Genomic DNA, 12,127 nt, shown 5'->3' on the forward strand with positions numbered 1-12,127 from the left:
TTTGGGCAATTTTTGGCTAGATGGTCTGTCTCAAAGCAGGATCGACATCTGAGGAGGGCACTTTCATAATTGAGTTTCTGGTTCCACACATAGTCTTTACTTGTTAGGTTTATTTTAGCTGGGAATCCAATGCTGAAGTCCATTTCCACACAGATGTGTGCATAGGTGGTTCTGGCATATTCCTCTGTTTCTGGGCACCTGCAGTAAAATTTCCCAATTGCATTTCCAATGGCTTTTAGCGAGGAGAAATTCCAGAGATGCAAGGGTAGGTTTGGCAATCTCACCCAAACTAGTGTTGTGGTTACGACTGTAGTTGACGGATCGAATGATGGGTTCCATGGCTTCATGAATAGGCCTGAGTTTTCCCAAAACCAAGGGCCAAAATCTAAAATACATTGTCTGCTTTCAGGGTTTTCAAAATCTACTATAAAGAAACCCCTAGCACAGGGGTAGATATTAATTTCATAAAAAATGACAGGCTTCCATACCTCCGAGATCCAACTGTGGAGAGTTGTTAGACGCGGCCAAAAGCCATTGAACCGGCAGATTAGGGCACTTTCAGAAAACTTCAAAGCTCCATCGAGTGAGGGCTGGACCACCTTGACAGTGGGAGCTGGGGCTTCACTGACGATATGGACAGGGGCTTGCGCCCAAAGGCGGACGGAACTGAGCTAGCAACTATCTTCGCGAAGCTGGGAGCCATCTGCGGAAGAAACCCTAAGCGTCAAGCTTCCAGATATAGTGTCGACCCCAAACCAAACCCGAGAGCGCGGCCTCTGCTTAAGACCTCAAGCTTCGAACTCAGACCTACAAAAGAATGCGAGCTTGCAGAAGAAACCCTAAGTGTCAAGCTTCCGGATATAGCGTCCACCCCAAACCAAACCCAAGAGTGCGGCCTCTGCTTAAGACCTCAAGCCTCAAACTCAGACTTGCGGAAGAAGGCAAACCTGTAAAAGAAAGGTGAATTTCCATAGTTGACTTGTTTTTTGAAATGTATATATATTTAACTCATATATTATTATTTTTTAATTAATAATAATAATAATTTAAAATGAAAATATAATTTTAATAATTTCAATGTTTTTTTTTATTTTAAATAAAATGAGAAATGCATCATGTGATAAATATTTTAATATTTATTATGAATGAATACGTAGTAACATTTACTAACTACTTAATTTATACAAATAAAATATTATTTTTATACAATAAAAAAATATTTAATTAAACTTTTAAATAGTTAATATAATTGCTTAATAAAAAATTATTATCATTAAAAATGGCGCGGTGTGAGTATGCCATGTACGAACCCTTGATTAAGGTTTTATTACCTCGCTTTTGTTAGCAAAAGCTAACTTTTTGAAATTAAAAAGAAAAGAAAAAAAGGTATACGCCCTCATGGAGTGCACACGGCATAAGCAATTATTTTTTCAGCACGGCATAAGCAATTATTACTCCCATCTATTTGCTTTTATACTCGGAAAGAAAGTTCCCTGTGACATGCACTAACACAAGAAAATATTATTCTTATCTACGTGTCCTTACACATTCCGTTATTTTCGAACCTCAACCATTGATTATTTCAGGAAAGTTTGTTCAAAGTCCGACATTATCCTTCAATTTTATTCAGAAGACGGCAATATTAGTTTTCAGTGTACTCAGTCAAGTATTAGGCTAAAGCAAAGACTAATAGACATATGACTTTTTGACTAAAATTTAATGGACATCTTGACTTTGACTTTTTAACCGTTGTAGAGTTTTTGTTTTCTTTATTACGACTCGAGTTTAGCGGAGAGATATTTTTTGAATTTTTTTTTAAAAAGTACCATTTACATAATAAAAAATTAATATTATTAATAGTTATATAATCTAATTTCAACACTAGATATGGGAATTTTAATTTATCAATATTTATATATTCCAATTTCAACTATAATTATGAAAGTGTAAGCCCAATAAAGTAAAATTTACTATCATATCAACAAAGACATACATTCTTTTTTCCATTTTCATTTCTCCATTCTTTAATAATAATCATGTATATAAACATAAATCACTATCATATAGATCAATATATACATATTTTCATCATGTATATAAGCATAAATCACTTATCAATATATACATATTTTTCATCACGTATATACATAAGCATAAATCACTTATCATATGGGTCAATATATACATATTTTTCATCAAAATTTCAGGGATATGTTGCTTTTGGCGAATCATTGTTGTTTCGAGAGTTTTGCTCCAATTTAATTAACCTAAAGATGTGAAACAACAATGATTACAAATTCTAATTGGATTTAAACTAGTATTACACCCTCAATCTCAATAAAATAAAATAAAATAGAAATATCATTCTAAAATTAACTTATTCCATCCTGAACCCACCGGCATTTTGATTTTTTATTTACCCTTCTTCGACAAAGTATGACTTTTTATAGCGTGAGGACACAAGTTTTGAATGCTTCCGGAAATTTCGAGGGTCATTCGACGTAGTAGACTCATGTAAATTTAGATTATGAAGTTTTGAAAATTTATTTGTAAATATCTCTATTATTCCTATGTGCAACTGAAATTAAAACAAAAAATGTTTTCAATTTTATAATAATTAAATCTATTTATTTATCTTAAACATTAAAGATATCCAAGTTTATTTTAATTTAGTCATTAATTCAGGGTGAATATAATTATTATTATATTTATTTATGTATATAAATTGAGTTATTATTGTTATGTCAGTGATATTTAAAAAGAGAGGTTTTAATTCAAGTAAAATGTTTCGAAGTTTTGGACTAGTACTTTACTTTTTTATTTATAATGAAGATAAGATTTTTCAAAATAGAAGCAACTTTGAGTATTATTTAAAGATTAAAAGTTAGTTTTAGTTTAAATATTTGAAAAAAAAAAAACAATGTCCCTTGTAGTCATCACTAATGCTAATTTTAAGGGGGCATGTCTTTTTTAGTAACGTCCAACCTTAATCCCATTTATAAAATCAAATACTATCTAAATTATAGTTTAAACTCTTGCCATGTATTTGTATTTCTTGTTTTCAAAGCGGAAAAACCTATCAGAAGTTAGTTGTCAATAAAAAAATGGCATCCATCACTAGCTACTATCGCAAATGCTTCTTCACTCTTCACTATTAAGGAAAACCACAACACCTAGTACAATTTAAATACTTGCCTTGTTTTATTCGTTAACCAACGATGAATGTACACTAACTCATCACCATTATTCAAGGAAGACCACACCATTTGAAATGGCCCATTAGTGGTCTAGTTTCTAGCCTTTCTTTCCAGCACAACCTAACAAAGTTTCTAGCCTTTCTTTCCAGCAACACATAATTTTTGTCTTTCATACCAATTTTGGAATTTTGGTTGAGATAGCACACCCATAGATCTTAATCTATAAGAAAATCCCTTCACAACTCAAAATCAATGCCATTAAACTTGTTAATCTATAACTTAAATATGCTTCCCCAAGATCAATTTATAACTTAAATATGTTTCCTTTTTCCTTTGATTTTCCCTTGCAACCAGCTTCCCATTCGAACCAAAATTAAATAATAGAACTTTAATTTTAAAATCTTGATCCAAAAATATGCAAACCTTTACGTTTAAAATCACCCTTAAAATATATCTTCATTCACCTTAACCAATCTAGCAAATTTAACACTTTGCAATGGAATTCTTCAAATTTATAAACAATTTTTATTACATATTCATACCATAGATGACACGATATCATTAACTCTTAAACATATTTAACTCTCTTAGGCTACAATGGTAAACCTCTGTCAACGACATGAACGAACGATGCGGAAATTAACCCAACATGACATAAAGCTCAAGTATATATATATATATAGATGATCTCTGATATGTTTCATGTTTCTGTTTTAATTGTTTCACTGGTATCTGCGTCAGCCATGTCTCGCCGCTTTGCTTCTGTTTTGCTCCTCCTCAGCGTGCCTTTGCCTTTTTCTTTTGTGATTACTGCAGGATTCACAGATACCGGAGATGGTGAGCTCTATCGATATTGGTCAATGGGCACCTAATAAGTAGATTTACTCGTTAGAAATTTTAACAGTGTTAATGTTGAAATAAGTGGGTAATTATGCATTTCAATGTGTTCAGTGGGCACACTGTTGTCGATACGAAAGCAACTGGGAAACCCACTGTCGACATGGAAAGGCGGAGATCCGTGTGGTTCAAAATGGGATGGCGTTTCTTGCATCGGTAACCGAATAACTTCACTGTAAGTATTTTGTGCATCTTGTCTTCAAATCATGACAACATCTTGTCTACTAAATGAATATCCATGCCGTTTATGCAATTTTCTTGAGCTCTACAGAAAACGTAGGGAGTTGCTTCTAACTGAATATTTCCATGGATACAATTTTACAGGACGCTCTCTTCAATGAATCTCGATGGACAATTGCCGATTGATATTGGGCGGCTTTCAGCACTACAAGTTCTGTAAGTTGATTGATGAAGTAATTGCAAGGGTACCACAGAGTAGATACCGTCTAAACCCATTTCTCCAATGAATATTGAGGTTGCTCAGTAGAGTTCATTTGGCTGAACTCCCCCATGTGTATATCGGAGATTTGTTTACTTGGTGCAATAATCTTTCTATTTAATGCCGTCAATGCACCGTGTAAACTTTATCCAACATTTGAATACACATTGTAGTGGGGATGGATCTTCCAGGGTTACCCTCTAAACAGAGCATCTTCCTTCTTTAAATGCAATTCGAATAATATTAACAAAAATTACCTCTTGCGTTTGCATGGTAAATAAGAGGGTATAATAAGTAGATTGACTGAACAAAGTCATCATTGCAGGGATCTGTCATACAATCCAGGCCTGACCGGACTGATTCCAAGTACTTTGGGTGATTTGCAATACCTTCACACGTTGTAAGCATTTTGAACCCTGTAATTCAATCGTTGGTATTCTTGTTCCAATTCTTTACAATCGACTAATTTTTAGCTCGTTTTAGAATATTGACAGGGTGTAGGTTTTCTGGGCGCATTCCAAAGGAGCTGGGTAAACTGCAGAGACTGGTTACTCTGTAAGAAAATACTCCCAAAAAACCCTTTTTTTCTATGAACAAGTACACTTTGTGACGCCGTGAATCGTTTGATTTTGGTAGGGACATGAATTCAAATGATTTATCGGGAACTATTCCTCCATCATTGAGTAATCTTACGGGACTCTACTTATTCGATTTGTCCAACAATGGCATCGGTGGAGAATTACCAGTCGAGCTGAAGGGGCTTGTCAATTGCGGTCACTTGTAAGTATTACATTTTTATTTGGGATAAACTTTTACTGCGTGCAGGAATATGCACTTTATACCTTGTTACCTTCAACTTGTGGTTATGTTGTTGATGCTTCAAGCCATTTGAATAAAAACAACCTGAATGGATCGATTCCGCCGGAGGTTTTTCACGAGAATATGACCTTAAAACATGTGTAAGTACCATATTCATTATACTGTAAGGATTTAATTCAACTCATGATAAATTATTTTGATCAAATTAGATTCTCAACCTAAAGCCACTGTCCACTCTTTGCAGGTTATTTGATGACAATTCATTCACAGGAAAGATCCCCTCAACTATTGGGACTGTGTCATCCTTGACTGTCCTGTGAGTCTCCCATATCTATTTCCATTGGATTTCAAAGTACAAAGTCCCCAACTACTCTTTGGTGATCTGTTGGAAATAAAGTTTATATTCATTTACACTTATATTTATTTTAGATTTTTTTAATAAGATGACTGAGTGGTTTGGGATGTCATTTTTCTATTTGGTTTCAAATTTTATGGGAATATTTTTGGCGTTAAAATAGTAGGTTCCTCTATTCACTTGGAGTCTTAGCTCTAACAAAGATAAATTCTTGGTATATCTGGTTTTTGGTCTCTGGGTGTTAGTCACTGGATATTCTCTTAGTGTTATAGCCACAGTAATTATGTTTGATCTGAAGCCTGGGTCAAATTACTCTAACTATTACCCATTCTAACTAATTACCCATTCACCATGCTAGAAAAAGAAAAAGAAATTAGAGATGCCTGAAGAAAAAGAAAAAGAAATTAGAGATGCCTGAAGGAAATTATTGCAAGTGAAATATACTTTCACGATGTGCGTAGAGGGGCCTGAAGGATTAGAGATGTGTGAGGTTTAGGAAATGTAAGCATGACTGTTTTAATTAATATGTTCTAAGGATAAAATGAAATTTTTCTGGGGTAATAGGACAAGTGTACTTAGCTTTTCTGTCGAATCTTCAATATCTAAGAGTATCTATCGCTTTTCTGTCGAATATAAAAAGAGTGTTCATAAGCAGGGAGTGTAAGATGTGAAACGTATTCATACGCAGGGCTGTCCAATGTAACGATGTTCTCTTACTCTGATAATCTAAAATACTGCAGCAATATTTTTGCTGCTTAGTTCTCAATATCTTGACAGGCCATCTATTAAATCTTGCTTCATGATTAACAGGAGGCTCGATCGAAACTCTTTGGAAGGCTCAATTCCGTCCGACATCGCACGCTTGGAAAATATTAATGAATTGTAAGATCAACGATGTATTGCGCCTGTTCAGAGATGTTAGATCATAGTTATTGACCAGAAGAATTCATTGACTGTCTGCATTTTTTCAGGCATCTATCAAATAATCAGCTCAACGGTTATATACCTGACTTATCTTTGATGAAAGATCTTCAGTACTTGTAAGTAGAAAGTTCAAACTCTGCTCAAAAGATCTCGAATTGATTTTATCAAGTTAAGACTTCCAAGATTCATGTGTACGGTATTTGCTTTTATAGGGACTTGAGTAACAACTCATTCGATGTCTCCCATGTGCCCACCTGGTTATCTGCTCTCGCATCTTTGACCACCATGTAAGTTCAAGGGGTTTGAAATACAACATAAATTAAGCTTTACTATCTTTCGAACTAACTGGTTTTTCCTTTCCCTTTGCCTTGTTCTATAGTGTGATAGAAAACAGTAATTTAAATGGGCAGCTTTCTTCTGAAGTTTTTAGCTCACCGCAACTTGAGACAGTGTAAGTGTATTTAATATTTTCTGTGCAGTACCTTCAATGTTACATTGTTGAAAGATCAAACTTGAAAATTCAGTGATCTTCGTTTTCCAATGGCGTAGGATTCTCTCCAATAATTCTATAGATGGGCCTCTCTCAATTTTGGAAGGAAGTGTCAGTCAGCAGCTCCAATTGATAGACCTTCGATACAACAACATCACGGACGTTCCATGGGGGAAAAACCTTACCAAGACTTGGGCGTATGGATTTCCATGATAACCCTCTAAACTGATTCATGTGGATTTCTGATTCATTTATATGTACGGGAAACCTTGTAGTATCTATTGGACTAGGAAGGGGAAGAGGGAAAAAAATCTTTGGATATGTGAAACTTTCTGACAATTAAATGATGCGATATTAATCTACTTCTATTCCAAAGTTGTACACCTTCAATTCTTAATGTAAATCTGTTTTTTTTTTGGCCATGCAGACTTGAAGGTAACCCAGTTTGTGATTCCCAAACATTCATATCAAATAGCCCCATATGCCGCCCTGATGACGATGCTCAAGACACGTCCTACCACACTGATATGGCGCATTGCGGAAACGATACCAACTGTACTGAAGATTCAGAAAAAGTTAATCCTCAGAGTTGTCAGTGTGCAATACCATATGTCGGCACCATTGTCTTAAGAGCTCCCTCCTTTTCAACTTTGACGAATATTAACAGATTTCAAAAGCTAGAGAAATCTCTATGGACGCAATTAAACTTGACGAAGGGGTCAGTATATCTCTGTTGCATGCGGTTTGATGCCAACATGTATCTGAATATAGTAGTCCGGCTTTTTCCACCCTCCAGAAGGAAGTCTTTTGAGCCATCGGAAATCATAAATCTTGGTTTTTCTTTAAGCAATCAAAGATATAGACCGCCTGAGGAATTTGGAACTTATTATTTCATACCATCGTCTTACATATTTTTAAGAGGTGAGGAACTGTAACTTTACTCTTAGTTCAGGTTTTCGACAAATATGGCATCTTTTAAAGTGTAGTGTACGTATGTATGAACTATTTTGCTGGCTGTTTGATTTCAGAAGGGTCGGGGTCTCTAAATACATGGGCCATAATTGGAATAGCAGTTGTTGTAGCAGTGTCGATCTGTGCCATCATCGTCGTAGGCATTTACGCGTTATGGCAAAGGAAGAAAGCAGCAAAGGCCATTGAATTATCAAACCCATTCGGTATGAGATCCTATTGTTGGGGAATCTGAGAATCTGCTTCTGCTTTTTACATATGTAAATTGGTGTTGGAAACAGAAACTAATTTCTGTTAGCTTTTCTTCAGCTTCTTGGGATGCAGCAAGCAGTCAACATAGTGGAGATTCTCCCAAACTCAAAACTATCAGAGTTTTCTCGTTTCAAACACTGAAAATGGCCACCAACAATTTCTCCAGGGATAACGAGATTGGCTCAGGAGGCTATGGCAAGGTATAAAAGTGTAGTAGTGTCATATAAGCTATTTGTACAGTAAAAAACAAGCTCTAACCTTAATCTCGGATAACTGAGAGCGATAAACAGTCACGCCATCAACTAGCTCCTCTCCCGACATGAATGAAACCACTCAATGCAGATCAATTATATTTAGGACCATGCATAACTTCAATTTGTTAAACTGATGGAAAACAGGGGATTGTCATTTGTGACTCAAAAAGAGTTTAGATTTGTGAAGTGATGAGAGGGGTGAAAAAATACCAACCCCAAATCTACTACCGACTTTAATTAGGATGAATGTATACTAATTTAATATTGCAGCCTCTGATTCCATAAATTTTGATGAGTTTAACTGGGAAACAGGGGATACTCTGCAAAATTTCTGATTGGTTTAACTGGTATAACAGGGGATTGGAGTCATTTCTGATTGGTTTAACTGGGGAAACAGGGGATTGGGACTCCAGATGATATGGATTTATGAAGTAATGATATGAATCTATGAAGAAATCAGAGGCGTAAAATTAGCAATGCTTAATCGATCGACTATAATAGGATGGATTTAAATGGATTTATCTATGATATTTATTTGAAATTTTCATTTATTTACATCACATTTTGGTTTCGATTTTAAATATATTTTATTTGGTTATAAATAAGAAAAATGAATATTTACTTAAGTAAATAAATGTTTTAAAATAAATTAATTTTCGATATAAAAAAGTCTTAATTAAATTCATAATTTAAATTTTATATTTTATAAAATATTTAAAATCAGGCAATTTCACAAAATTTAATCAGTACTAAAAGTATAATCAAAACTTCAATAATAGTAAAAAGATATACTTATATGTTAATATTTTTAATATTTAAAATTAAGTATAGTCTAATTTATAGTTGAAATAGTTTTTTCATAAAGTAATATAATTTCAAGTAGAAAAGTGATTTTTTGTTGTTTAAAATACATTTTTGGATTTTAATGAATTTAGCTGCCTAAAAAACCCTGAAACAATAAAATTCTAAAAACTAAATAAATGAAAACCCAAATTTTGGTTAAAAATAACCAGTAAAGAACTGAAACCCAAATTATGGTTAAAAATAACCAGAAAAATGTTGTGAAAAAAACCTTTTTCTCAGCCCATTAGACTCACAATCTTGAAAAAAATGATAATTATAATTTTTAACTTAATAAATAAGATAGTTATTATTAATGATGGATGGTAAATATTATTATTATTATTATTATGTATATAAATAAGATTTCAACCTTGTTAAATATCTCTGAATTTAAATATTAAGTTATTAATTTATTTTAATAGTTAAACTATCTTATTTTTATAAACCAGGAAAATGTATATTTAAATGCTTCAAAATAATTTTAAATTTTATTTAAAAATTAAATAATATATTAATTGAAATAAATTTTTGGAAAAATCACATTAAAAATATTTAATAAACTAATTTCGAACCAACTAGTATAATTTATCTAATTTTACTTTAAATAACATTTAAAGTAAGTCAATATTCCTTATTGCTATTGTTTAATAGACTTCTATACTTTAGTTGTGAAGAAGAGCGTTATTACCAGCTTTTATTTACCAATGCTATTTATCTCATAATTATTATTGTGAATTAATTGTTTTTTATATCTGCCAAATGTTCTTACATTTATAAGAAAACCAAAACAAACAAAGATATCTGCCAAATGTTCTATTGAATATCTGATGACTCACTAAATTCATGTGACTTTCGTACGGATATGCAGGTGTACAAAGGAATACTGCCCGATGACGGACAGATGGTGGCTGTGAAAAGGGCGAAGAAAGAGTCTAACCAAGGTGTTGCAGAATTTAAGACGGAACTAGAACTGTTGTCTCGCGTTCATCATAAGAATCTGGTGGGACTCGTTGGATTTTGTTTCGGGGAAGGCTCTGAGCAAATGCTTGTATATGACTACATCCCAAATGGAACGCTGAGAGATAATCTCTCAGGTAATTTTCTTCTCACATCTCATCCTCTTTTGGTTCCTGTCTATTTGCTTAGCTCACCAGAGAAATTGGCCGCGATTCAACAAAAGTATTTTGTCCATTCAATTAACAGGCAAAACCGGAAGTCGTCTTGATTGGAGCAAGAGGATGAATATCGCATTAGGGGCAGCGAGGGGATTGGCATATCTTCACGAGCATGCAGATCCCCCCATAATACACAGAGACGTGAAGTCGTCCAACATCTTGCTCGACGACAATATGGTTGCCAAGGTAGCCGACTTCGGACTTTCCAAACTTTTTGCTGACACCGGGAATAAAAATTATGTATCGACTCAAGTGAAAGGAACCATTGTAAGTATCATCAGCACACTTCCAAATTACCTTTCCATCTTTTCCAGATCTAAAGTGTTACAACTGCCATATACTCTCCATGGAAACTTTGGGATCTAAGTGCGTCCCCAAGTTAAAATACTTACTGTTATAGACCCCTGAGCTTAATTCTCCGAATATTCGGGGATGGGAGAGACATGAGCGCGGTCAAAAAATTGCTCGCGACCATGTGTCTGGCCGATTCTCGAATATTTCCATGTTAGACTCTATGAAAAATTGGCTATGAAAAATTGGTGATGTATTTGCCAGAATCCAAATAAATTAGTTGAGTGAGTGAATTAATTTAATTAATATTGATGTATCGTTTTAAAGATTGTAATTAGGATGGGTTGAATTCATATTTTGTTACCACTAATCTTTTTACATAAAATCTCTCTTCATTCGAAACTATAAAATGCGTCTAGCTTTCAACGGTGAAATGCTGAACAATAATGAGTTGGGCAGGGGTACCTGGATCCGGAATATTACATGACGCAGCAACTGAGTCACAAGAGCGACGTATACAGTTTTGGTGTTGTATTACTGGAAATTCTAACGTCTCAGCATCCCCTAATTGAAGGTGGAAAATATCTGGTCCGAGAGGTGAAGACAGCAATGGATACCGATGGAGTGAATACCGTCCGACGCCACATACTGGACCCCTTTCTCAAAGATTCTCCAATTTCTCAAACACTTCTTCAAAGTTTCGTAAGCTTATCGTTGCGCTGCGTTGGGGATTCGGCTGTGAAGCGTCCTAAAATGGGCGATGTTGTGAAGGAGCTGGAGTCGATCGTAGAATCTGTGGTAGGACCATACGAGGCCACGACAAAGACAGAGCAAGACTCTCCAACAGCTTCTCTACTGAGAGGTCACCATCCAAATGCGTCTGTAACTTCATCTATTTTCTTTGATCACAGCGGCGGATTCTCTGTGACCCACTCTAATATTTGATCCCAACTGATATTAATAGGCTAGATATAGCAAGTCTGTTAAGCAGCCTATTGGGCAAGTACTTTGCCACATAATGATATGGAACTTGGAACTTGAGCACAAAGGAATCGTGTAAGAATTTGTTGTATATTTTGCCAACACAATGATAAGCATTAATATCCAATTAAGAACACTTTGTGCCTAATAATATGGAACTTGAGCACAACTGATACCTATACTTGCACTACATCCACATACACATGACACAATTTGTGATATGACGAAGGGATGGATCAAC

General features: G+C 34.5%; 1 protein-coding gene across 1 annotated transcript; it reads left to right on the forward strand.

Annotated features, from left to right (window-relative positions):
* The first annotated feature begins 3,940 nt into the window (after positions 1-3,940).
* On the forward strand, positions 3,941-11,850 carry LOC149185008 (leucine-rich repeat receptor protein kinase HPCA1-like). Its single transcript, XM_089415522.1, has 19 exons — positions 3,941-4,034; positions 4,149-4,269; positions 4,419-4,490; positions 4,859-4,933; positions 5,017-5,088; positions 5,170-5,313; positions 5,418-5,492; positions 5,597-5,668; positions 6,518-6,589; positions 6,679-6,747; positions 6,844-6,918; positions 7,011-7,082; positions 7,181-7,318; positions 7,549-8,042; positions 8,150-8,296; positions 8,400-8,542; positions 10,308-10,533; positions 10,643-10,881; positions 11,365-11,850. The coding sequence occupies exons 1-19, from the start codon at positions 3,941-3,943 to the stop codon at positions 11,848-11,850; spliced, it is 2,886 nt and encodes a 961-aa protein (XP_089271648.1).
* Positions 11,851-12,127: the final 277 nt, after the last annotated feature.

The sequence above is a fragment of the Pinus tabuliformis genome, chromosome 3_2 (assembly GCF_031772625.1).
Source record: "Pinus tabuliformis cultivar Carrire ecotype Pingquan chromosome 3_2, CPIR1, whole genome shotgun sequence".
In the NCBI taxonomy this organism is placed as follows: domain Eukaryota; kingdom Viridiplantae; phylum Streptophyta; class Pinopsida; order Pinales; family Pinaceae; genus Pinus; species Pinus tabuliformis.

What these genes read in the sequence shown, in the direction of transcription:
- LOC149185008 (XM_089415522.1), top strand. Translation starts at nt 3,941, where the DNA reads ATGTCTCGCCGCTTTGCTTCTGTTTTGCTCCTCCTCAGCGTGCCTTTG. An exon ending in AATATGACCTTAAAACATGT is followed by an intron (nt 5,493 to 5,596) that starts GTAAGTACCATA and finishes CACTCTTTGCAG; the next exon opens with GTTATTTGATGACAATTCAT. An exon ending in GTGTCATCCTTGACTGTCCT is followed by an intron (nt 5,669 to 6,517) that starts GTGAGTCTCCCA and finishes CATGATTAACAG; the next exon opens with GAGGCTCGATCGAAACTCTT.